Below are 25,189 nucleotides of genomic sequence, written 5' to 3' on the forward strand. Positions count from 1 at the left end.
AACTAACTGGAACTAAAATAAAAACTTTAAAAATAGACATATAGGATCCCTGAGTGGAGTCATATGTATACCTATTGCCAAGAAGCATGAACAAATATTTGTTGACATCCAAACTGAGTAGCAGACTAACAGATATAATTGGGTCCTAATGGCGTGGGACAGATTGGGGACTGTGGACACGGGGGCAGCACAGACCTGAAGACTTGTATAAAGGCTGGGCCTGCCCACGGCCAAAACGTGCTACTGGGTGGACAGACACTGGGAGATGTCTTTGTAGTTGGAAGGTGCAGGCACTGTGCACATGGGTCAGAGTCTGAGCTGGGTGGTGGTGATGATGGTCATACAAGGCAGTGGGGAGTGGGAGCAGAGGCAGGTGTCAGGGACTCTCTGTGTCAGGGGGGCACCACAGGAAGGAATCTACTGTTGATTGTTTTAGAGTGCTGGGCTGGTCACAAAGAACAGAGCTGTAGTGACCCACGGACCTTATCTTTGGGACTTTAGCTGAAGAGAGGAGAGTGCTTTGCATGTATTAGATGCTCACAGAATACCACTGAATAATTAATGGATAAGATCATAGTAATGATCACTTATGAAGACATTAACAGTATTTTTCAAAGTAAAGAGAAATGGAAAAAAATCACAGATGAGCAGTGAATAGAAAAATGCTGAAATACTTTATGTCAGCTTGATGAAATATCACACTAGTATTAATGCGACGATTTTGAAGACTGGAGACACGGAATGTTTAAGGGAATGTTACACAATCATGTAAAATGTGTATATATGAAGAGAAACTGGAAGGAAATGAAAACTTTGAGTTAAGGTGGTGATACTTGTTTCAGAATTGCCTTTTACTGTTACCTTCCTGATAAACAAAGACTATTGTCTGTGATTGCTTTGGAGATAGGCTGGGCCCAGAGTATGGGCTAGAACCATACCCAGGAGGGCAGAGGGTTGTGGACATGTCCTGCTGGGTCTCCATTTGCTGTGCATATGTGGTCTGTACCTCTGTCTCCTCAGTCAGCAGGTGCTTATGGGATACCTGTCCCATACCAGGCCCAGGGATGTAGCAGCAAGCCAGATGGACAGGAGCTTGTACCCCAGCAGATAACATAGATGAGGGAAGAGCAAATGAGGAGGGGTGTGGGAAGGCAGGTGGAATTGCAGTCTGGGGGGGTCAGCAAGGAGGCCAGCGTCACTGCCATGGTGTGAGGTGGGGACCTCCTGTTTAGAGACTGTAGCCTGGAGTCTAACCACTTCTCTGAGCTTGGTGTTGGTCACACGCTCAGTCTCTAGGACCATTGCAGGATTCTGGTTACTCTTGCCCACATGATTCATTCTCTACCAGGAATCCACAGGGGTCCTTAAACACTAGAGCAAAACCACTCTCAGATTGCTCCCCTCCCTCCCTTAAAATCACTGCTGTAATCAGAAAGTGTAGACCCTTGCAGACCTTTGCTTGTCAAGGGCCAGTTGACTAGGCTGGCCTGGTATGCATGGAGCTCCTCCCTGTCTGGTCTGAGCCCTTGATGTCCTTGTGCTCAGAATGTTCTTGTTCAGTCTTCATCATACCTAAAGTAGCTTCCCTGTGTTTCTCTGTTTCTTTACCTTGGTTTATTTATCTAAAGTTGTCTTTTGTTTTTTTTCATGTTTTTTTAAGGGGTGTGATGTCTCTCCTCTGTTAGCCTCTGCCTGTCCTCGGCAGGGATTCAGCTGCTTCTAGACTGTTCTGTAGATATATATTATGAATTTTACATATAAATGTAAGTGCACATATTTGTAAGTGATTTTTTATCATGGTGTATATTGTCTAAAAATTGTTTATTTTTCTTCTGGGGGTTCTACCAAGTCCAACATACAAAGCATTCCTAATTGTGCTTTTTAGTATTTACAGATTTTAATGTCATATTAAATGTCATATTAATGTCACTTTCTTGACAATTGAGGCCTAAGAAATTTGTTCTTGAATTGCAACAAAGTATATAAAATTTTTTTCCTGAAACATTTTCATTGTAAATATTTGGATGAATACTCAGGAATTGACAGGTAGATTTTTGTAAGATTGCATAAGGGAAATCTTAAAGTGATACAAAAGTATAGACTTTTTTATGTTAATGCACAGAAAATTGCTCATAATTTCATAACCCAGGTAATCTTTATTGACACATTTAAAAAATACGTACTCACGCACACGCACACACATCTGTTTGGAAAACTGTCATCGTTCTGAATTTTGTGCCCATCATTCCCTTGTTTTCTTTTTTACACAGTTTCATTGTAGTTATTTGTATTTCTAAAAAGTAGATATTTTAATTTTAATAGTTTTTAATTTTTTTTAAGATTTTATTTATTTGACAGAGAGAGACACAGTGAGAGAGGTAACACAAGCAGGGGGAGTGGGAGAGGGAGAAGCAGGCTTCCCTGCCGAGCAGGGAGCCTGATGTGGGGCTCGATCCCAGGACCCTGGGATCATGACCTGAGCCGAAGGCAGACGCTTAATGACTGAGCCGCCCAGGTGCCCCAATAGTTTTTTAATTTTATAGGGTATCATGCTATGTGTAATTTTCTGGGATTTCCTTTTTCACTTAATATTGCTAAGGTTCATTTATATCGCCTGTTGCCAATACTTTATTTTGTCTGCTTTCCAATTTTTGAAATCTGTGAAATCTCCAATCTGTGAAAACACCCGAATTTTTTCATCCACTCTCCCATTGAGGGACATTTCAGTTTCCAGGGTTTTTTTTCTCTTTTCGCCTTCACCTTTTAAAAAATTGTGTCCTGTGCTGCCCGGAACATTTCCATGCTCTTCTCTTTTCCTGTTGTGAGTGGCATTGCCAGGTTACTGGGTGTGTAAATGTTCAATTTTGGGAGAGACTGCACTGCCGCTTCCAAGGACCATGGCAGAAGGCCAAGCTGGTGACACTCCTCCCAGCAGAGCTCAGAGTGGCTGGGCCCCATCCCCTTCCAAGGCCAGCCTTGTCACGTGGTTTGGTGTGGGTCCTTTGAGTGTGAAATGGCATCTCATCTTAAGTGGTCTTTCCTTGATCGCTAATAACATTGAACATCTCGTGTTTATTGACTGAATGTATATCCTTTTTTGTGAAATGTCTGTAGATGCCATTTGTCCATTTTGGGGGCTTTGTACTTTTATGATTTTGCAGTTCTTTGTTTTTTTTTTTTTTTTTTTTTTAAGATTTTATTTTTAAGTAATCTCTACATTCAGTGTGGGGCCTGACCTCACGACTCTAGATCAAAGAGTCAAGTGCTCCTCTGACCGAGCCAGCCAGGCACCCCTCTTGGTTTAGGTTTTGGTATTTAATTTCTCTTTCTTCTAGAGTTGTCCTTTTTCTTGTGTTTAAAAAAATTTATTTAACATTTTCTTTTTTTTAAGACTTATTTATTTTGGTGGGGAGGGGCAGAGGGGGGTGGAGAGATTGTCTCAAGCAGACTCCATGCTGAGCACTGATCCCAAGGCAGGTCTCCATCTCATGACCCTGAGATCACGACTTGAGCCCAAACCAAGAGTCAGATGCTTAACCAACTGTGCCACCCAAGTGCTCCTAAAAAGTTTTTTAAATAAATGGTGTGAGGGGCGCTTGGGTGGCTCAGTTGGTTAAGCGACTGCCTTCAGCTCAGGTCATGATCCTGGAGTCCTGGGATCGAGTGCCGCATCGGGCTCCCTGCTCAGCAGGGAGTCTGCTTCTCCCTCTGACCCTCCCCCCTCTTAAGTGCTCTCTCTCTCTCTCTCATTCTCACTCTCTCAAATGAATAAATAAAATCTTGAAAAAAAAATAAATGGTGTGAGTAGGGAGGGATTCAGTGTCCTGTTTTTTTCATGTGCTGCATCATTTCTTCCCAGCTCTAGGTTATCAGGCAGGCCTTCCTCTCTGCATCAGTCTGATGCCGCACACCCCAGAGTCACACGTGTGTGATCTCTTCTGGGTTTGTGCCCTTGGCCATCTTGGCTCTCGTATGCTGCTCAGTTACATGGTTTCATTATAAGTCCTGGAGACCAGTTGGGCTAGTCACTCCTCCATGCGTCTACTTCAAAAGCATTCTGGATAATTTTGGCCATTTATTCTTTAATATAAACTTCAGAATCATCAAATTTCATGAAAAATACTGTTGGGATATTCATTGCACTTGCATTGAATCTGTAGATCAATTTGATGAGAATGGACATCTTTCCAGTATTGTGCCTTCTTATTTGTGAATATAGTATAGCTCTCTGTTCGTTTAGTTTTTTAATAAAATGTCTCAGTGAAACTGTATTTTTTGTGTAGAGGTCTTGCCCATGTTTTGTAGGTTTATTCCTAGGTCACTGATGACACTCTGATGCCATTGTCAGCGATGTTCTCTTTGTAATTGCCATGTCTAATTGCGCACTGGTGGTGTGCAGCAAGGCAACTAAGTGACTGAGTATCTGCCCTTACATACGGCCACCTTGCTGAGCTCTGCTGTCATCCTAGTAATTTGTGAGTCATGTGACCTGCACGCAATAACAGTTTTATCTTTCCTTGCTGACCCTGCTGACCCTCAGACCGCAGTTCTTGTGTGATTGTACCAGTTGGCACTCCCAGTATAGTGTGGAGTTGAGACAGTGCTGGTAGATGTCCTTATTCTTGGTTTTGTTGATTTATTTTTATTATTTTATGAACTTTCCAGTGTCCAGGTAATTTCAGATGTACAGAATCTTGCAAAAATAATAAACAGGATTTCCACATGCCCTCCATCCAGATGCCCCAGTTGTTAACATTTGACTACATTTGCTCTGTCAGTCTCTGTATCTATTCCTCTGTCTAGTTTTTATTTGTTTTCCATGATCATTCTTGATTTTATAGGAAACGCATTTACAATGTCTTTGAGGGTTCTTTAGTTCCAGTGTGGGCAGGGGCAATGCCACACATAGTACCAAGCAACTCTCTAATACCAGCAGGGTATCCATGAATTCAACTCAGTTCTGGAACTACCTGGAGAAAGTATCACGTTCCACGGGTTGTGCTGAGTCCTACAAGACTGTACCCACTCTGGTTTTAGACATCAGTTGTGAGTCCGGGTTGTCACCTGTGCTTCTGACTGACTGGCTACAGGTTGGAGGTTCCGACGACCCTTAGGTTCGATTAATTTTCTAGAATGCTCACAGAACCCAGAGAAACATCTCACTGGATTACTGGTTTATTATAAACAGAACTCAGGAACAGCCCAATGGAAGAGATGCTCAGGGGCGAGGTGTGTGGGAAGGGCAGGTAGCTTCCATGCCCTCACAAGGTGTGCCGTTTTTCCTGAAAGTTTCCACATGTTCACCAACCTGGAGACTCTCCCTGAACCCTGTCCTTTTGGCTTTTTATGGAGACTTCATTACATAGGCATGCTTGATTAACTCATTGGCCATTGGCAATTCATTCAGCCTCCAGCTCCTCTATCCTCCAGAGGTGTGGGTGGGACTGGAAGTTCCGTCCCCTGATCCTGTGGTTTGCTTCTTTGGCAGCCAGCCCCATTCTTCCGTGCTTCCCAAAAGTCAAGTTACTAACATAATAAAAGATACGACATCAGTGTTTTGGGGCTGTGAGCCAGAAATGGGAGGAAGACCAAATTTATATTTCCTATGATAAAGTACAGTATCACAGGATGGGGTTTACTTTATTAGTTTTTTTTTTTTTTTTAAACTTTTTATTTATTTATTCATGAGAGACAGAGAGAGAGAGAGGCAGAGGGAGAAGCAGGCTCCCAAGGAGCAGGGAGCCTGATGCGGGACTCGATCCCAGGACCCTGGGATCATGACCTGAGCCGAAGGCAGACGCTTACCCATCTGAGCCACCCAGGCGCCCTACTTTATTAGTTTTTTAATACTCTATCAGAGGGCGCCTGGGTGGCTCAGTTGGTTAAGCGACTGCCTTCGGCTCAGGTCACGATCCTGGAGACCCGGGATCGAGTCCCGCATCGGGCTCCCTGCTCAGCAGGGAGTCTGCTTCTTCCCCTGAACCTCTTCCCCCTCATGCTGTCTATCTCTCATTCTCTCTCTCTCAAATAAATAAATAAAAAATCTTAAAAAAAAAAATACTCTATCAGAATAAGGAAAATTCTCTTCCTAATTTACTGAGTTTTTAAAATCATACTCAGGTATTGAATTTTACCAGATACTTTTTCTACATTTAAAAAAAATCTGTTAATGTGGTGAATTACATTTATGAATCTTATAAAGTTAAATTATGCTTGTATACCTGGGATACACCCAGTAATGCCTTGTGGTGTTTTATATGCTTTTGAATTCAAGTTGCTGATATTTTGCTTAGAAGTTTTCATCTATATTTGTAGTAGAAATTTACACTCGTTTTATTGTCTCCTCCTCCTCTTTGGGTTCATTTTCTTGTTCATTTATACCTTTTTTCTTTATTTATTTTAGAGAGGGAGAGAGATGGGGGGAGGGGTAGAGAGAGACAGAGAATCTCAAGCAGAGTCCACACTCAGCACGGAGCCCGATGTGCGCTTGATCCTAAGACCCTGAAATCATGACCTGAGCAGAAGCCCAGAATCAGATGGTTAACCGACTGAGCCACCCAGGTGCCCCATTTATACCTTCTTTAGACGGATTTGTTGCCCAATTAAAAAAAAGTATTGGGGACCTTTTTTCATGAAGCTGCAGCCCACAGGTACTGTTTTTATAGTTACTTTGGGTATGAGTAAGTAGGGGTAGTGGCCTGGGGAAACCATGTGGCTCGTGGTTAGTGAGTCCTTAGTACATGATTAAAGAGCTGAGTAAGTGAAGAAAAGCATGGCCCAGTGGTCCCAGTGTACCATGTACAAAGCTGGATGGATCAGAATTCTTAGTATACTCAAGGCCTGAAAGAAGAGAGAAGGAGGGCGCTTGGGTGGCTCAGTTGGTTAAGCAACTGCCTTCGGCTCAGGTCATGATCCTGGAGTCTTGGGATTGAGTCCCACATCAGGCTTCCGGCTTGGCAGGAAGTCTGCTTCTACCTCTGACTCTCTCCCCTCTCATGCTGTTTCTCTCTCTCTCTCTCTCTCTCTCTCTCTCTCAAATAAATAAAATCTTAAAAAAAAAAGAAAAAAGGAGAGAAGGAAAAAGAAAAAAGTTAAAGAGTGAGAAAAGATGCATGTTGCAAGGTAACTTTCTGCCTCCCTTTTTGCTCTTAATCTTACAAAGATCACATGCTATTAATAATTTCTTATAATTCCTTCCCAAAGGATTTTTGTGCACATGCCAGCGTCTCTGTTCTTACAGGGATCTCACAGACACACTCTTCTGTACCCTACCTTGTGTTGTCTCCACGGCTTTCCCCAGTAGCACACCAGCTTTTTAGTATTTACTTGTTGGGCTGTAACAGTTTCTGTATGTAGTTGGTGGATTTTTAGATGGTCTCATCTAGAAAGAAGACTGAGTGAATGTCCTTGTTAGGTATGACTTGGAGAGCTTTTGCAGGGGTATCGTAGAGTAAACTAAAAGGTGCAGTTGTATGTGTTAATTTTATAGATGTGGCCAGGTTGCCCCCAAAGAGGTTTCATTAATTTTTTCATACCAGCAGTATATGGGAATTGCCTGTTTATCCACACTCTCATATTAATAGACTTTAACATTTAATAGACTTTAACATAGCTGGAAAATGGTATCTTCCTTGCTTTAAATGCATTTTCTTTCTTTCTTTCTTTCCTTTCTTTCCTTTCCTTCCTTCCTTCCTTTCTTTCTTTCTTTTTCTTTCTTTTTCTTTCTCTGTGATTTTTTATTTATTTATTTGACAGAGTGAGAGTACAAGCAGGGGGAGTGGCGGGGAGAGGGAGAAACAGGCTCCCCGCTGAGCAGGGAGCCTGGCATGGGGCTCGATCCCAGGACCCTGGCATCATGACCTGAGCCGAAGGCAGATGCTTAATGACTGAGCCACCCAGGCGCCCCTAAATGCATTTTCTTAATAATGAGTGAACAGTTACATTTATTTTCATTAGCATGTGCATTTATTTTTCTTTGGTCTGCCTGCCTTTTCTGTCCTTTGTCAGTTTGGGGAGTGGGAGCTGAGGGTGGGGTAGGATTGTCGTCTGCTCCATGTGAGCTGCAGGTAGGTTTGTGAAGGACCATGGCTCCGTTGATACTGTGTTCTGCATCTGAACTTCCAGTCTTTGTCTGAGTCTGGTGCCTTCATTGTCCACTCTTGGCTGAGTGGAACCGGATACTTAACGAAGAATGACTTGTCATTCATTTTTCTGGCTTGTCGGCCATGGTCTTTGACTTGACCCCCTCCCCATAATGGTTCTGGGGTTCAGCCACAGCCTGCAGGCCCCAGTCAATACCAGCAGCAGAAATACAGAAAGTGGGTAGGGAGTTTATGGAAGAGCATGTGTATAGGAAGGTTAGTATTACTTATTTTCATATAACCTCAAAAATAGGAAGTAATATTTGTGGTTTTATTTTACAGTTTGCTTGAAACCTGAATATATTACTTTTAAAATATTGCCTCCTTAAAAAAAAAGGGCTTCAAATATTTAATTTTGTATTAGGAGTCACAGCTTGGACTTGATTGGAGGGCTGGCACAGCAGGGTCTCTTCCCTAAAGGGGAGGTTTGGGAGTGAAGGATGGGTGATATTTGGGAGGAGACCGGCTGTTCTCACCGCATGTCAGTGTTGGGGCACTGAGACACACCCCACGCTTTTCCTAGGAGGACAGAAGCACTTCGGCGGGGTGTCTCATGTGCATGGCAAGCTTCAGGTTTTCTTCCCTGTGATTCGAGCATCTCTAAGGTGAGTTCTTTATGACAGGGCTGGTAAAATGACTTTTGTTCCCTTAGACTTGATGTCAGATTCCTATCCTAGGTTTTTGTTAGTATCTTTTATACAAAGCTGATCCCAAGAAACCCTAAGAGCAGTGACTATTATTATTATCATTATTATTTGTGCATGTGTGTGTGGGATGAGCTGTATTGATGGTTTCTATAGAAAGACCTTTCTGGGTTTTTAGGGTGAAGACATAAATGTGTAGTCAAATGGTTTCCTCCTGGGAAAACTCAAGTTACTTAAAAATGTTTGTTATAACCGTCTTGAGGGGTTTCAGGTGCACTGTGGGCCCACACCTCTGGACTGCTCCCTGCCTGGAGCTCCCTCCATTTCAGGAGGTGGTTGCAGATGCTGGGAAAGGGCCGCTGAGGTGCCAGAGGAGGAGCCAGAGTGGAGCTTCTGTAACTTCTCTGCAGTTGGCTGTAGTAAATGACTGCACTAAAGCAGGAGGAAGAAGTGACAGAGGGACATGCAAGGAACATGGTGTTTCCTATTTGTCTTCCCTTTCTTTACACAGCTGCCCCTAAGCTGGGGACAGGGCCTAGGAGGTAGGGTGCCGGTGGGGTCACCTCCTTGCCCCACCCCCTGCAGAATACCCCTGTTTTGGTGTCTTGTCACCGGATGTGTGCATTTTCTTGGGAGTGGGGGTGGGCAGTCCCTCCAGAGCTTTGAGTATTGAAAAGCAGGTGAGGCCTGTTCTCTATTGCAGGAGAAAGCTCCTACCTTTTTCACTTGCGCTGATGATAAACCAGTGTTTTTTCTCTTGCTTGAACTTTTATAAAGAAAGTACAGGAAGTTTTTGCTTTAACCCTAACCCTAATGATGTTGCCGTATTGTGTCCTTCCCTGCCTCACAGTGGCCTTACTGGTGGTGAGGAGCAAGGAAGGCATGAGTGAGAGAGTCTGGGGGCCAGGGACGGGCTAGGCTGTGTATGGAGGATGTGGCCATGTTATTTTGCAGTTGGCTCATTTTCGGTGCAGGCTTCGGAGAAAGAAGTCTTGTCAGCTCTGGGCGTGAGACTGGCACCCACCACTCCCCATGAGGCCGTGCATTGCCTCATGGGAGCCTTTGGGCACGTGTTAAGGTTGCAGGATGGCCCGTCTGCCTTGGTGATGGGGAGACTCCATTTTCCTTGGAATGACAGAAAGGGGGCCGTGGAGACGTGCAGAGAACCAAGGAAGCAGAGCTCCCACATGGGTGTTCGAAGCTTTTCCATAGAAAAGCAAGACTGTGCATGAACACACGCAGGACACGTCTTAGGGGAGCGACCTGGTGAGGGCTCTGGTTTTACTTACTGGGAATGGCAGGGTGGAGCGGATTGGTTCTTGGGCTGCCTGTTCTAGAGCTGTATTCTTGGAACAAAAGGGTGGGGGAGGGTAGGCTACTCTCCCGGGTCTGAGGAAACTCCAGCTCAGCCAGCGGAATGAGGAAGAGGGAACACTAGGGACGGCTCCTTTGTGCCCTTGGACACGGGGACCACTGTGAACCCAGGCCCTGTGTGCTGGGGAATGGTGCTGCTGTGGGTGGTGGTTGCAAGAGGGACCGCTGAACCAGGTATGCAGGCCGATTGAACACCTGTGAGGACAGTTTCACTGGTGGGTCATGTTAGCAGTTCAGCCCAGGAGGGAGTGTTTGTCTCCTTTGGAAAGTGTGCTTTTAGAGGAACTGTTTCCCCAGGCCATGTTGAGGTTGTACCCTGTGCACAGGCAGGTTCTGACCTCTCCTCCCTCCTCCCCTCCCTCTTTCCCCCTCCTCCCCCTCCCCCCTCTTCTTCCTCCCTCTCTCCCTCTCCCTTAGGTGAAGGGTCCCTGCTTCTGTGGGAAGGGTGGAATCGAGACTATCGGCTTGTGAGGCCTGCAGCCCCAAGGTGGGGGCAGAGCCTAAGCACAGGGGGGTAGGCAGGGCCAGGGGGATGCCTCACTAAGGTAGACATTTGCTTTTCATTTTGTTTTGTTTTGTTTTTAAAGATACTATTATTTATTAGAGAGAGAGTGTGTGAGCAAGAGCGCACAAGCAGGGGGAGTGGCAGGGAGAGGGAGAAGCAGACTCCTCACTGAGCAGGGAGCCCGATGTGGGGCTCAGTCCCAGGACCCTGGGATCATGACTTGAGCCGAAGGCAGACGCTTAACCGACTGAGTCTCCCAGGCGCCCCAACATTTGCTTTTCATTTTAAGAGGATTCTAGAGATTGAGGTTTTTTTTTTTTTTTTAAGTGTTAGAAGATTTTTATCTCCTTGAAGCAGCATGAATCATCTGTGGACCATGGCATTAAGAGAAAACAACATAACCAAAGTGAAAAAGTTTAAGTGAAGTAAAAAGTTATGGTGGATTTTTAAAATTAAACATATATTCAGTAAAGTATTTTGTCTTCTCCTTAGAGAACTAGGGGAGGAAGGATGTGCTGTGACACTGTTCATCACAGTGGTCTGGGTTGTTTGGCATCTGAAGTCATGTAGGAATTCATCTTATGTAGGAAGCATGCTGCTTGGTGGGCTTCATAGAATCCGGAAAGAGCCTGTCCAAACTGACTCACCTTCGGGTTAAACCACTCTTTAGAATTGTGACAGATGGCATGAGGGACTTCCTGGAGGTCCATTTCTCCTGACACATTTCCATTTCACAGACTTTCCTTTAAAAAAGAAAAGTGAGACATTGCTGTGAAGGAGAGCTCATAGCATAGCCTTTTAAGAACACAGTCCTTCTTTTCTGCCTTGGGACGCGGTGGGACCAGTTGGGGTGCAGGCACGCAGGAGGAGGACCAGGGAGAAGGGGTGCCGAGGGGGAGATGGCTTTGGGCACTTGGCTGTCCACCTCCAGGAGCCTAACATGGGACTTCAGGCTCTTTCTTTCTAGAAGAGGACTATCCCTCCCTCCCACTCTCCCCATCTCCCCACCCTCCCTGGACCCCCCATCCACTTTCTACCCATCCCCACCCTCCCTCACCTCCATCCATTTTCCCACCCACTCACTCCCCCCACCATCCATCCTGGCATCCACCAACTCCTGCTCCTGTCCATCCATCTTATATTCACTGCTTACTATATATCAGAATGAAAACTTGGGCCTGTCAGTGAACAGAGCACAAAAAAATCCAGAACATTTTCATCATCCGAGAAAGAAACCTTATACTGTCAGCAGTCACTCCCATCTTCTCCTGTCCCTAACCCCTGGCAGCTGATCATCTGTGTTCTGTCTCTGTAGACTTGCGTACTCTGGACTTTTCATATAAGTGGAGTCTGTAGTATGTGGTCCTCTGTGACTGGTTTCTTTCACTTTTGCTGTGTTCAAGGTCTGTCTAGTTTCGTATGTATCTATATCCCCTTCCTTTTCATAGTCGGCTCACTGTTCAGAGTGTGCCAGACCACACTGCGTTTACCAACTGATGGACATTTGGATTATTGCCATTCTTTGCTATTATGAATAACCCTAGTATTTTCATAATATTGATATGAAGAAATATTTTCCCATTTTGTAGGTTGACTTTTTACTTTCTTGATAGTACCCTTTGAAGAAGCACACATATTTTTAGTTTTGATGAAAGTCTAGTTTATCTACTTTTTTTTTTTTTAAGATTTTATTTATTTATTTGACAGACAGAGACAGGGAACACAAGCAGGGGGAGTGGGAGAGGGAGAAGCAGGCTTCCCGCGGAGCAGGGAGCCCGATGCGGGGCTGGATCCCAGGACCCTGGGATCATGACCTGAGCCGAAGGCAGACGCTTAACGACTGAGCCACCCAGGCGCCACTAAGCAAACTCTTGTACCCCATGTAGGGCTTGAACTCAACAGGCCCAACATCAAGGGCCGCATGTTCTACCAACACAGCCAGCCAGGCGCTCCCAGTTTATCTACTCTTTGTTCCTTATGTGAAAGTGCTATTTGATCAAACACTTAAAGGAGGTAAGGGAGTGAGTTCTGGCAAGAGAGAGAAGCCCGGGCCGAGGCCCTGAGGTGGGACCTGCCTGGTGTGCCTAAGGGGTCCTGAGTGCGCTGGGCTCGGCTCAGCTGTCAGACCAGGGTTGACAGGGTAACGGGTCCCCAGGCTTTGCTCTTGGAGTGAGGGTTTGAGCAGGGCAGCTGGAGTAAGGAGAAAGGTTCACAGGAACGAGGGAGACCGGTGGGCTGTGAGGAGCCAAAGCAAGGGATGCTGGGATTGGGGTTGGGTGGGCGGGCGTAGGTTCCTGTGTCCTTCACACCTTGTCTTCTCTGGCCACACTCTCACCATGCCCCCCCAGGGACCTTGCTTCTTGCTTCACCAAGAAGGTGGGGGTTGGGGCCATCAGGAACAAAGCATACCCCCCACCCCTCAGCCACGTGTGCACTTGCCCACTCTGCCCCTTCCCTGCTGAGACTCAGCCCAAGGTGTCTTTGTGCTTGGTGCTGGAGCACATCTCTGTCCCCTGCAATCCTCCCCACCCCTTCTCCCCCCACACCTTCACTTTTTCGCTCTCTTTGTTATGCTTCCATCAGCATACAAACTTATGAACCCCCATCATTAAAGATTTTGCTTACCCTACTTCCCCACCAGCCCCCATCCTGTATCTCTGCTCTTCTTGCACCAAACCCCTCCGAAGATTTGCCTGTGTTCATAGTGTGCAAGTGCCCTCTCCTGCTGTCTCTTATGTCCTCCAGCCAGACATTGCACCCCCCCACCCCCCAGTGTCTAATAGAACCCTTGTTGAGGCCCCCCCCAGTCCTTCCTGTGCGGCCCCCTGCTGGCTTTCCCTATCCCCAGTCTTGGGGCTCTGAGTACTGCCCAGTATCTGCTAACAGCTTGCATGCTCACCACCCCTTCATGGACGTTCTCTCTCCACAGAGAAACCTCACACCCTGTGACCTCTCCCTCCTTCCAGGTGCACCCGCCCCTTTTGACTGGTTTCTGCTTATTGACCATGTGCCCACACGGCTGGTGTGCTAGGAGGGCAGGCACAGTCCTGGGGCTGCTGGCCCAGCTCTTCCGCCTGTTTGCCTACCAGGGCCCAGGAAGGGGGCGTTATCCTTCCACCGCTTACTTGCTGCCATCTGCCTTCTGAGGGCTGCCTGTCTAGGGTACAGGCAGGGCACTCTGATGCTTCTTGGCGTGGGCAGGGCTGGGCTGTGGCGTGCACTGCAGCCAAGAGGCACCGGTGCTCCTGTGTTTTTCGGCCATCACCGCTGCCACATCTCTCGCAGACCCAGAGCTGCTGCATGGAGCCGAGTGAACTGGGCTGCTCACTCAGCCAGTAGCTCTTCCAGGGCCCACTGTGTATTTGCCGCAGTGGGACCCTTGAGTTTAAATAATGGGTTACTGAGGCTTTCCTGTCTATAGTTACTTTGTTAGCACTTGTATACTTTACAGTTGAACATCAATTTAAAAAACTTCATACCAAGTTTAGGAAAGAAACGTTAATTATACCAGTAGTTTGAGTTGCTGGATTGACAGTTTTTTTTTATTTTTTGTTTTTAAGTAGGGGGTTTTTTTGTTTGTTTTAAGATTTTATTTATTTATTTGAGAGAGGGAGCACGAGTCGGGGAGAGGAACAGAGGGAGAGGGAGAGAATCAGATTCCCTGCTAAACGAAGCCCAATGTGGGGCTCAATCCCAGGACCCTGGATCATGACCTGAGCCAAAGGCAGACTCTTAACTGACTGAGCCACCCAGGCGCCCATGGATTGACAGTGGTTTTGTTATATTTTTTGGAATATAGTAAGTTTTTAAAAATGAGCATGTATTAATTTTACAGTAAATTAATAGAAATCCTCATTTATCTGCAATTCAGTTCATGTGATTCATGCTCCTTATTTTTTTAAAAATTTAGTAAAAACATGAAGGGAGGATGACCCTGAGTTTAGATAACACTCTATCAAAACAGAGCTACCCCAAATAGTTACATCATAAACTTGTTATCGCTATAAAATAAGGGGCTGGCCTCACCCCCCTGTGCTCGGCTACCCTGGGTCCTTCTCTTAAGGGGCTGGGCCTCACCCCCCCTGTGCTCGGCTACACTGGGTCCTTCTCTTAAGGGGCTGGGCCTCACCCCCCCTGTGCTCGGCTACCCTGGGTCCTTCTCTTTTCCCTTATCCTTTACCAGCGCCTCAGCCCTGTCCTTCGCTCTGTTCCTTGTCCCTCCCACCAGCAAAGCTCCATGAGCACCTACCGCACCCTAGACACCGTAGCACGACCCCATGCTCCTCCAGGCCTGTGAGGTCAAACTGTTTTCATACTGATATTAAGACATTGGCCTTTCCCACTCTGGTCTGCCAGGGGTCAAGAGTGCACACTTCTAGAGCATGTCTGCATGATGCAGGGCATGTGAGAATCCAGCTCTTAAGCCAGAAGAGAGATTCGCAAACTTGTAAAACAATGACAACACACTCTTTCTTCTTTGAAAATTACTTATAAAAATACTTTACATTAACATGTAATGTGTTATTTTTATTTATTTATTTATTTTTAAAGATTTTTAAAATTTATTTATTTGACAGAGATAGTGAGAGCAGGAACACAAGCAGGGGGAGTGGGAGAGGGAGAAGCAAGCTTCCCGCCGAGCAGGGAGCCCGATGTGGGGCTCGATCCCAGGACCCTGGGATCATGACCTGAGCCGAAGGCAGTCGCCCAACCAACTGAGCCACCCAGGCGCCCCAGTGTGTTATCTTTTTAAATGAAGTGACAGTGATTTTAAGATTTTCTCAGATTTGATTTCTGACCTGGTAAATATCAACAGCCATGACCTGTAGGAGCAGAATCTTTTTGGGGTGCTCATTACTCTCTAGAATATAACATGGTCTTGGGACTGGAAGGTTTGAGAACTACTGTTTTATGGTAAACTGAAGGGCTTAGTAGTCCAGCAGTGAAAAAAACCCAACACTATTCTTGTTTCTCATAGAGATTACATTCTGATGGGGAATAAATTCTACACTGTTGTGTCATATGCTTCAAAATACTCAACTCTTGGTTTACTTTCTTTACCATACTCAGTCTTTCTGTCAAAATAGGGATTTTGAATGAAATTCAGCTATAAATGTCTTTTTCTCATGTTGTTTCAATCCTGTTTCAGAGCAGTATTGTGGAAAGAATTTTTTTAAATCTCCAATATGATTAGGAATATGGTCTTTTTCCAAGAAGCATTCTGATTATACGGGAAGTTTAATAATACATTTCTGTGGCTTTCTGCCTGTAGCCTGCACTTAATTCTTTTGACCACCAGATGGTGCCTTTGTTCTAATAAGCCAGAATGCTGTCTCCATTGGGGATTTTTCTAAGCATTTTTACAGGGACTGTGCATCGCAAAGGCCACATCTTCCTTTCAGGCCAGCACAGTCCCACTTTGTAGAATGATGTCCTTGAGAATGGAAGAACTCATTTCCCAGCAGATATTTATTTATTGAGCACCTGTTGTATATGTGCTCATACGGGGACATTCTTTGGTGACCTTCCTGGGGTTTAGAGTCTCCCACCTTTGTCTTCTACTTTTATATTCATGGTATTTCACCTAGGATCGTTGCTTGAGTTCCTCTTCTGCTCTGAAGAAAAGGACTAGGCTTCTTCCTTTTCTTGGTGTATAGACTCTGTTCCAGTAAGCCGCACTTTAATTGGCGGGAGGGCTGGAGCCAGTGTTGAGCTCGGGCTCTGAGGATGTGCCCAGAGGTCGTGATCAGTTATTGTCAGCCCTCGTCAGGCCAGTGCTCTGACATTGTGCTGAGAAGTTGGACATGAAGAGACTCAAAATTGAACTGGGTGGCTGCTCTGCCAAGGGCTGTGTGCTGGTGAGTTTCAGAACCTGCCCTCAGGGAGTCTGTATCAGAGATGGCCAGTTTTTCTCAGTATATTAAAAACTTTTTTCTCACATCAGAAAAATTTTAAGGCTGTTGTCATGGTAGTAATTGTGAAAAGTATGTATTGATTGAGAGGGTAGAAAATGACAAAATTACTGTGAATATAGTAATACTGCTTACAGGAAAAAATAGCTTGTATATGTGGTAACATATTATTTATTTAGCCCACAGCCAGTACTGGGAGGGCCTGCAAATTTATGGGTCCTTTCTGGTGACTCCACTGTTCTCAGGAGCCTACAGCTGAAGCCAGTGATCTAGGGTAGACCAATCTTTTGTTCTGGAATAGAGCACACAGTCTGACTCACCCAGGGGTCTGAGATGGGTGGTCACCAGTTAGAGCTGCTCTGTCTCCTCTCTGATGTACAGTGTGAGAGGAAACGGGTGATAGAGAGGGGTGGTGGCCTGGCACCTGGAGCACAGTGAGCACCGAGGAACAGCAGTACTTGCCGTTCGTTAGATGGGTACTCGATGAAAGCTGTACACCTGTAACCTGGGTAAACCCCAGGGCTTCGTGAGGACCCGTCTCTTCATGCAGCCATATATATATATTTTTAAAGGTTTTATTTATTTATTTGACAGAGAGAGACACAACGAGAGAGGGAACACAAGCAGGGGGAGTGGGAGAGGGAGAAGCAGGCTCCTCACTGAGCAGGGAGCCTGATGCGGGGCTCGATCCCAGGACCCCCGGGATCATGACCTCAGCCGAAGGCAGACGCTTAACGACTGAGCCACCCAGGCGCCCCTCATGCAGCCATATTTTAAGAAGCAAATTCTAGGAGCCAAAAGAAATTTTGGCTGGATTTACTGACATATATGAAGGAATGGTAAGATGGTAGAAATCAAAGCCCACCGTGGACTCTCTAGGCGCCCCTCCTCTCCCAGCCCTCCGCACTGCGGTCCATCCAGCTCGCTCACGCCCAGCACAGGGACCACAGCACTCAGCTCACAGCTCTGGAGCTTCCTTTTGTGCTCTTTGTTCTTGTGTCCAGTCTGAAGGAGTAAGTTCAGATCGCCGAGGGTGCTCATCGTGCATGACTTTGTGCAATCTTCCTGCTACTGCATGACTGGTCTCTTGATGTCAGAGGCCTGCATTTTATATTTAATCATTATTTTTAAATGTATTCTTCAAAAAGTCCTGGAATATGTGTTATGTACCTGTATTATGCCAGATGCTGGGTTGCACAGATGAATGCATCAAAGTCCGTGATTCTTAGGGGCTCCCCTTCTGATGAGGAGACACAGATGTGTAGGCAGTCTTAGTGTAGCATGTGATAAGCCAGAAGAACCATGGGGGCCTTGCAAGGCTGAGTGGCAGAATTGGATCTTTGAGGATGGAAGCTGGGCAATGGACGCAGCCAGTGGCCAGAGACTCAGAGGCTCTGTTCAAGCCATTCTTGGTGGCCTGATGCAGTCTGCACTTATGGATGTTTGACAGGCTATTTGGGGGCTTAAAAATTGTTGAGCTAGGTCAGGGGTCAGACTTTTCCTGGAAAGGGCCAACTGTGCAGCCCACATTCAGTTTTTAATGCATTAAAAAAAATTTATAATGAGGGCGCCTGGGTGGCTCACTTGGTTGAGCATCTCTCTTGGTTTTGGCTCAGGTTGTGATCTCAGGGTCCTGAGATTGAGCCCCTGTCAGGCTCTGCGCTCATCAGGGAGTCTGCTTGAGATTCTCTCGCCGCCCCCCCCCCTGCCCCTCCCCTTGCTCGTGCTCACCTTCTCTCTTTTTCTCTCTCAAATAAATTTTAATAAAAATTTTTATAACTAAAAAAATGTACAAAAACCATTTTTAGTTTATGGGAAATACAGAAACGGGCCTGGGCTTGATTTGGCCAGTGGACTCCTGGCCTCGAGTGCCAAAGTGCCCTCTGCTGTGCTGGGAGGTGTGAGCCAGAGCCCATGTGCAGTGGGAAGCCCTGGGTGATTTGAAGTTGTGGTGAGGTCATGGCTCTAAAAGGGTAACTTTAACCATAGAATAGATATTAAATGGGAAAGGACAGAGATTGGAGTCAGAGAAGTGAGTTAGTAGACTGTTCTAGGTACTGGAGACATTGGGGATGATGCGGTTTACAGTAAGACGGTAGCCATGGGGTTTGGTGGAAGATGCAGGAGGCACACAACACAGCGACCGTGTGAATAGGGGAGCTTGACTGAGAACCCTTCCTTTGTTGGGGGCATGGTTAGCTTCAGTGGTGGTCATAATAGTTGAGCAGAGTTGGCAGCAATCATGTGATGCAGCACTATTGCGTGTCTTGCAATGTGTTGATGATGTTACAGAGGCCTTTATCATCAGGTTCAATGAGAAAATAGGTTAAAAACAAGTGTATTTATACTCTGTTCATATAGAAAACCTGTAAGGGACTTACTGTTGGTGGTAGGATTATGTATGTGTCACTTACTTTTTCTTACTTGTATTAGACCCCCTCTTCCCTCCCTCCCACATTGCATTGACTGGAGCCCCCAGTGCATCATTGCAGATCATGAAAGAATTTTGTCAGATGCTTTTTCTGCATCTATTGAGATGATCATTGTGGGGTTTGGTGGTTTTTGTTTTTGTTTTTGTTTTTATATCATTGTGGGTTTTGTCCGATATTCTTTTTATTTTTTTAGAGAGAGCATGTGTGTGCGTGAGGTGGGGGAAGAGGGAGAGAGAATCATGAGCAGACTCCGTGCCCAGTGTGGAGCACAGCGCTGGGCCTGATCTCACCACCCTGAGATCATGACCTGAGCTGAAATCAAGAGTTGGACGCTTAACCAGCTGAGTCACCCAGGTGCCCCTCTCCGATATTCTGTTAGTATTTATTATATTAATTGGTTTTCCAATGTTAAACCAACCTTGCATTCCTAGGGTAGTTCCAAGATGTTAAACCAACCTTGTGTTCCTGGGGTAGTTCTCACATGGTCATAGAAATGTGGTTATTTTTACACGTTGCCGGGCTCATTTCCTACTTTGTTACAGACCATTGCTTCTGTGTCTGCTCTGTGTTTTCTTTCTTTCTTTCTTTTTTTTTTTTTTTAAGATTTTATTTAGTCATTTGACAGAGAGAGACACAGCGAGAGAGGGAACACAAGCAGGGGGAGTGGGAGAGAGAGAAGCAGGCTTCCTGCGGAGCAGGGAGCCAGAAGCAGGGCTCGATCCCAGGACCCTGGGATCATGACCTGAGCCAAAGGGCAGACACTCAATGACTGAGCCACCCAGGTGCCCCTTGGGAAGTAAAAGTTTTAAAAGGCTGCATAGCAGAAAATGTCCTCAGTGACGATTTGGGTGTGGAATCCAAGCTGGAAGTAATTTTCCCTGAGAATTTCTAGGTGATGCTGCTGCCATTGTCTTTCGAGCTTCCAGTGGTGGTCATAATAGCTGAGCAGAGTTGGCAGCAATCATGTGATGCAGCACTATTCCAGGTGACTGCCCCCCCCGCAGTACACCAGGCAGTTTAGTTCATGGTGCCAACAGAAATAATAGTCATCCTGGGGTGCCTGGGTGGCTCAGTTGGTTAAACGTCCAACTTGTGGTTTTGGCTCATGTGGTGACCTCAATGGTTGTGAGATTGGGCCCTGCTTTGGGCTCCATGCTCAGCGTGGAGTCTCCTTAAGATTCTCTTTCCTTCTCTCTCTGCCCCTCCTGCTTGTGCTCTCTCTCTCTAAGATAAATAAATAAATCTTAAAAAAAAAAAATAACAGTCACCCTAAAGGCAGATCCTTTCCCCAGCCTCACCTCTGTGAATTCTCGGTGATTTTCCATGCTGTTTTTCGTCTGTCACCCAGTTGTGCCACTTGATACAGTTACAGTGATAAGCATAAAAGCTGGAATCATGTTTCTGTTGCATAGGGCCCCTCTTACATGGATTAGTGAGCTCACCATTTGACAGGCATTCACATTTCAGAGACTTTGTTAAAGTCAGGTCAGGAAAATGCTATTGTGGGCTACAAACAGACATAGAATATACTGCCGTTGATTTGAATCGTTGTTAAAATAGCATTTATGGACAAGAGACAGTCCCTGTAGAACAAGCTGATGTTCCTGTTATGTGCAGGTGCATTAAGGCGACACAGGAGTATGCGAGCATGTCCATGGAGCTCCAGGGCAGAAGGGGTGTTGTGGCTCATGGCATGTCCCATAGATGTCTTTTTGGTAATGTGACCTACTCTGTTTAAGTTTGGACTTCAGGAAAACAGGTTATTTATGTAAATCAGAGTTGTGTAGTGCTTGGTGTCATCACCTTAAGCTGTTGGCATGAGAGTTAGCTGACTTGGAAAACAGTGGAGGTTCATGTGCCTTTGTAGGGGCATGATATTAGGCTCTTAGGAATCAACGAAGTTGCTACTTAATGATTTAGTCTAAAAACAGTAACATTCAGTGATGTGAGCCCTTGAGGTTGGCAGGGAGGAAGTGTTTCTGATCACTTTAGTGCCTCATGTCTTCTCTGATCTGCTCCTTGGCAGCTCCTTAGGTGTGTAGACCCCGCCTGTTCTGCCTCTGTCTGGGACAGACATGCGGTCTGGCCTCACACTGTTTGTTCCTTGGGCCTGGGGCTCCTGCCCCTGGTAAAGTGGGGCGGGGACAGGGGAAAGGTTCCTTTCTCTTACAGTTGAGACTGAATCCTGGATTTAGCACAGATTAACATGAGAAGGGTAGGGAGTTATTTTCCAAAATGTTTTTTAAAGTAGTTCAGTCTTTTTTTTTTTTTTTTTTTAAAGATTTTATTTTTATTATTTATTTGAGAGAGAGAGAATGAGAGAGAGCGAGCACGAGAGGGAAGAGGGTCAGAGGGAGAAGCAGACTCCCTGCTGAGCAGGAAGCCCGATGTGGGACTCGATCCCGGGACTCCAGGATCATGACCTGAGCCGAAGGCAGTCGCTTAACCAACTGAGCCACCCAGGCGCCCCTAAAGTAGTTCAGTCTTAAGAAGGAGAAAAACACCTCTCTGTTCAGGACCCCTGCGGAGACATACGGCACATCATTTGTGTAAGGGAAAGCATTGCTTTGGTTTCTAGCGCTGTTCCTTATTTTACAGTTTTCCTAGAGAGATTTACAGAGAACTACATGCATAGGAGTATATTAAGTGAAGATGTTCACTTCAAGGTTGTTTATGATGCGGAGTTGCTGTGGATGCCCTACTTGTCTGTCAGTCGGGTCCTGTGTTGGGGGTGAGTGCAAAGTGCACGCCGTGGGCCCACCACCTCAGCCTTGACTGTGATGGCATAAATTCATTTGCTCACCTTAGTTACGGGCAAGATGGTTTCCCAGCGGTATGTGTGGCATCCCATCGATATAGTCTGTGTCAGTTGTACCTTTATGAACATATTTGCACAGAAAAGTGTGTGAAAGGCTATACATAGAGGTTAAAGCAGTTGCCTTATGGACAGTTTTACTTTTTAATTTTTCCCGATTCATTTCCTTTCCTTCAATTAAAAATGTAAAAGCATGCAATATATATGAATTTTCCTTTTGAAAATCAAATCCTGTTCAGGCAGGACCTGCCCTTCCTGTCCCTGTGTATCCCTTTCACACTCTATCCCCATAGCTTCTATGATGAGTTGATGTATAAACTTCCAGATCTCTCTTTGTGGAGTTTTACAGAGATTTGAGCCCACCAAAAATGTGTAGTAGTCTTCTGTAGATGTTTCATTTTTTTTCTATGTAATTGCTTTTCTTTTTCTTTTGAAACACTTTCAAACTTAATAGGAAAGTTGCAAATATGATAAAAGTTTTTTTTTCATGAGCTGTTTGAGTCGAAGTTGCCTCCCAGATGCCACATCGCTCCTAAATATGTTAGTGTGTATTTCCTCCAGCTGTAATACAGCTGTCAACATCAGGAGATTAGTATGTCCCTTTTAAAAAATATAGTTTATAGTGTCATGCTGTCAGCACTGGTGTGCTAACCTTGTTCTCTTACTACCCAAATAGTATTTATTATATTCTGATTTGTATTCTACATATATCTCTCTCCTTGTAAAGGAGTCTTTTCTGAGAATTACATTGGCTTCGTTAAAGTGGTCCATGATTACGTCAGTAAGGTAATCCTGGCACACCCTCTCAATCTTTTTTCCCCTCTTTTTTTTTTCATTGTGGTAAAATATACTTAAACATAAGTCTTATCATTTCAGTCATTTTATTTATTTATTTATTTGTGAGAGAGAGAGAGAGAGAGAGAGAGCGAGCACAGCAGGGTGAGAGTCAGAGGAAGAAATTGGACTCCATTCTGGAACTCCGGGATCGTAACGTGAGCCAAAGGCAGACGCTTAACCTACTGAGCCCCCCAGGCGCCCCATCATTTCAGCCATTTTTAAGCCTACTTTTTGATGGCACTAAGTATGTTTACAGTGTTGTACGACCATCATCTCTGTCTTTTTAAAACATTCTCATCACCCCAAGTAGACACTATGTACCCATTAAGCAACAACCCCCCTTCCTTTTTTTTGTCTCTGTGAATTTGCCTAAATTAGATATTTCACGTAAGTAGAATTGTCATTTTGTGCCTGGCATCTCACTCAGCGTAATGTTCTCAAGGGTCATCCATGGTGTAGCCTGGGCCAGACCTTCCATTTCTTTTTTCTGGCTGAGCAATACTCCATTGCACACATAGGCCACATTTTGTTTATTCATTTGCAGAAAAAACATGAGTTTTTTTCCATCTTTTGACTTTTTTTTTTTAAGTAGGCTCCAATGCAGGGCCTGAATGCAGGACCTTGAGATCAGGACCTGAGCTGAGATCAGGAATCGGCTGCCTAACTGACTGAGCCATCCAGGAGTCCCTCTTCTGATTATTTTGAAGAAAGCTGCTATGAACATTTGTGTACAAGTTTGAGTGTCTGTTTTCAGTTTTTGGAGTATATACCCAGGAATAGAATTGCTGAGTCATGTGTTAACTCTTTAACTTTTTTGAGGAACCACCAGGCTGTTTTCCATAGTAGCGACAGCATTTTGCGTTCCCACCAGCTTCTCCACATCGTTGCCAACACTTGTTTTGGTTCATCTTTTTGACCATGGCTGTCCTAGTAGGTGTGGAGTGGGTCCCATCCCCCAGCCTTGTCCTTTTTCCAGTCAGGGGTCATGGCTCTGTGCCTCCTTGGCTCTGGTCGTTTTGTTCCCTTACTCCTTTAATACAGGAGCTTTTAAAATGTTACTCTTCCCTGAAATAAAAATGAAGCACAGTTTACTAAAAATCCACAGGAAATTGCTGATTCATTTGAAGTGCAGAATAGGCAGAACTAATGAGAAGGTTGACTGGACTGTGGAAGACTGTGGAAAAGGCATAAAGTGAGAATTGTAGGAAACAGGCTGATACTACTCAAGGTGCCAGAATATTGTCCAGGGAAGGACCCCTTTACTGGCATTCATAAAGTACATTTATATGTACCTCTGGGTATTTCTAATGGCCTTTTGTCATATGGTTCTTTTTAAGCAATTTCTTTTTACTTTAGAAGGGACTTCTTACAACATTAAGGAATGAGAAGACATTCTTTTAGAGGTGTGTTTTGCATTGGGGAGGAATCACATGACCTTGTACATTCACCTGCAGTGTGCCCCTGCCGTGTGTGTTAACTGTGAGTGAAGCGAGGCCTGTGAGCACTTGGGGTGGGGCTGACCTGATAGCTGGTGATGAGGGAGGGAGTGGGCATGCGCAGGCGGGGCCGGAGCTTCATTTATTTATTTATGTATGTATGTATTTATTATTTTATTTTTTTTACTGGGGCCTCTTTTAAAAGAGAGTGTGGTATTGTAGACTCATGGAGGGCCTTAAGAGAAGTCTGAAGCGGGGGAGTTGGTGTGGGTGTGGCAGCCTGAGAGGAGGTGGCCTGAGTCGTGGGGCCAGACTCACCCCTTTGGGAACAGGTCCTGCAGAGCTTTTAAGCAGTGACAGTAATGGGATCTTTGGAAAGGGGAAATTAGGGCATGGGTGGAGAGGAGAGAGCAGTGGCAGGGTCAGGCAACTGTGGTCACTGGGGCAGGTAGGGTGCGTGGAGCCCACTGGGGTTGGGGGCTGAGTGACAAGTGTATGTCTGGCACTTGGCAGATATTAGACATTTCTTTGTGACTTATGTACTAAATACATTGAGCAGTGATAATAGCTGATACTTATTATGGGTTGCCTACTGTTTCAAGCATTCTGCAGCCTCCTCAGCTCTCTGAGCTGGGTTTTGTGTAGTTGTACCCATTTTAGTCAAGAGGGGAGCAAGACAGTGAGCTTGAACTGTGCGACGGTGCAGGCCTGCTGTGGGGTGTGTGACCGGAACCACAGGGCTCATGGTGGGCTCTGCAGGGACGTTGCGGGTGCACTTTTTCTTTTTGATACAGATTTCATCTGTATTTTAGAACTAGTTTTTCATTAAGATTTTATGAAGAATTTAAATTTCCACCATATGCAAAGTAGACAACTTACAATTCCATGATCATTGTCAAGATTTTGCCACATGGTTCCTCTCTCCTTTCTTTCCTTCTCTGCCTTTTCCTTTTTGTTGTTGTTCAGGTATCTTAAAGCATACCATAGGTGTCATGAAATTTTTACCTCTCAACTCTGAGTATGTATCTTTAAAAATGGAGATATCTGGGGTGCGTAGGTGGCTCAGTCAGTTTAGCGTCCAACTGTTGATCTC

At 45.3% G+C, this 25,189-nt stretch overlaps 1 protein-coding gene across 7 annotated transcripts in view; it reads left to right on the forward strand.

The window, feature by feature from the left end:
* The window catches only part of EHMT1 (euchromatic histone lysine methyltransferase 1), a 137,630-nt gene that overhangs the window by 22,733 nt on the left and 89,708 nt on the right, over positions 1–25,189 (forward strand). For 4 of the 7 annotated variants that reach the window (XM_088019234.1, XM_088019232.1, XM_088019235.1 and 1 more), the window contains exon 2: positions 8,665–8,746. The exons of the other annotated variants lie outside the window; for them this stretch is intronic. In XM_088019234.1, coding sequence (XP_087875360.1) covers positions 8,665–8,746 — 82 coding nt within the window. The remainder of the gene's footprint in view (positions 1–8,664; positions 8,747–25,189) is intronic. 7 annotated transcript variants of the gene reach the window in all.

Source organism: Eumetopias jubatus, unplaced genomic scaffold (assembly GCF_037043125.1).
Source record: "Eumetopias jubatus isolate StellerSeaLion01/CBP00866 unplaced genomic scaffold, mEumJub1_p1.0 scaffold_15, whole genome shotgun sequence".
Classification (NCBI taxonomy): domain Eukaryota; kingdom Metazoa; phylum Chordata; class Mammalia; order Carnivora; family Otariidae; genus Eumetopias; species Eumetopias jubatus.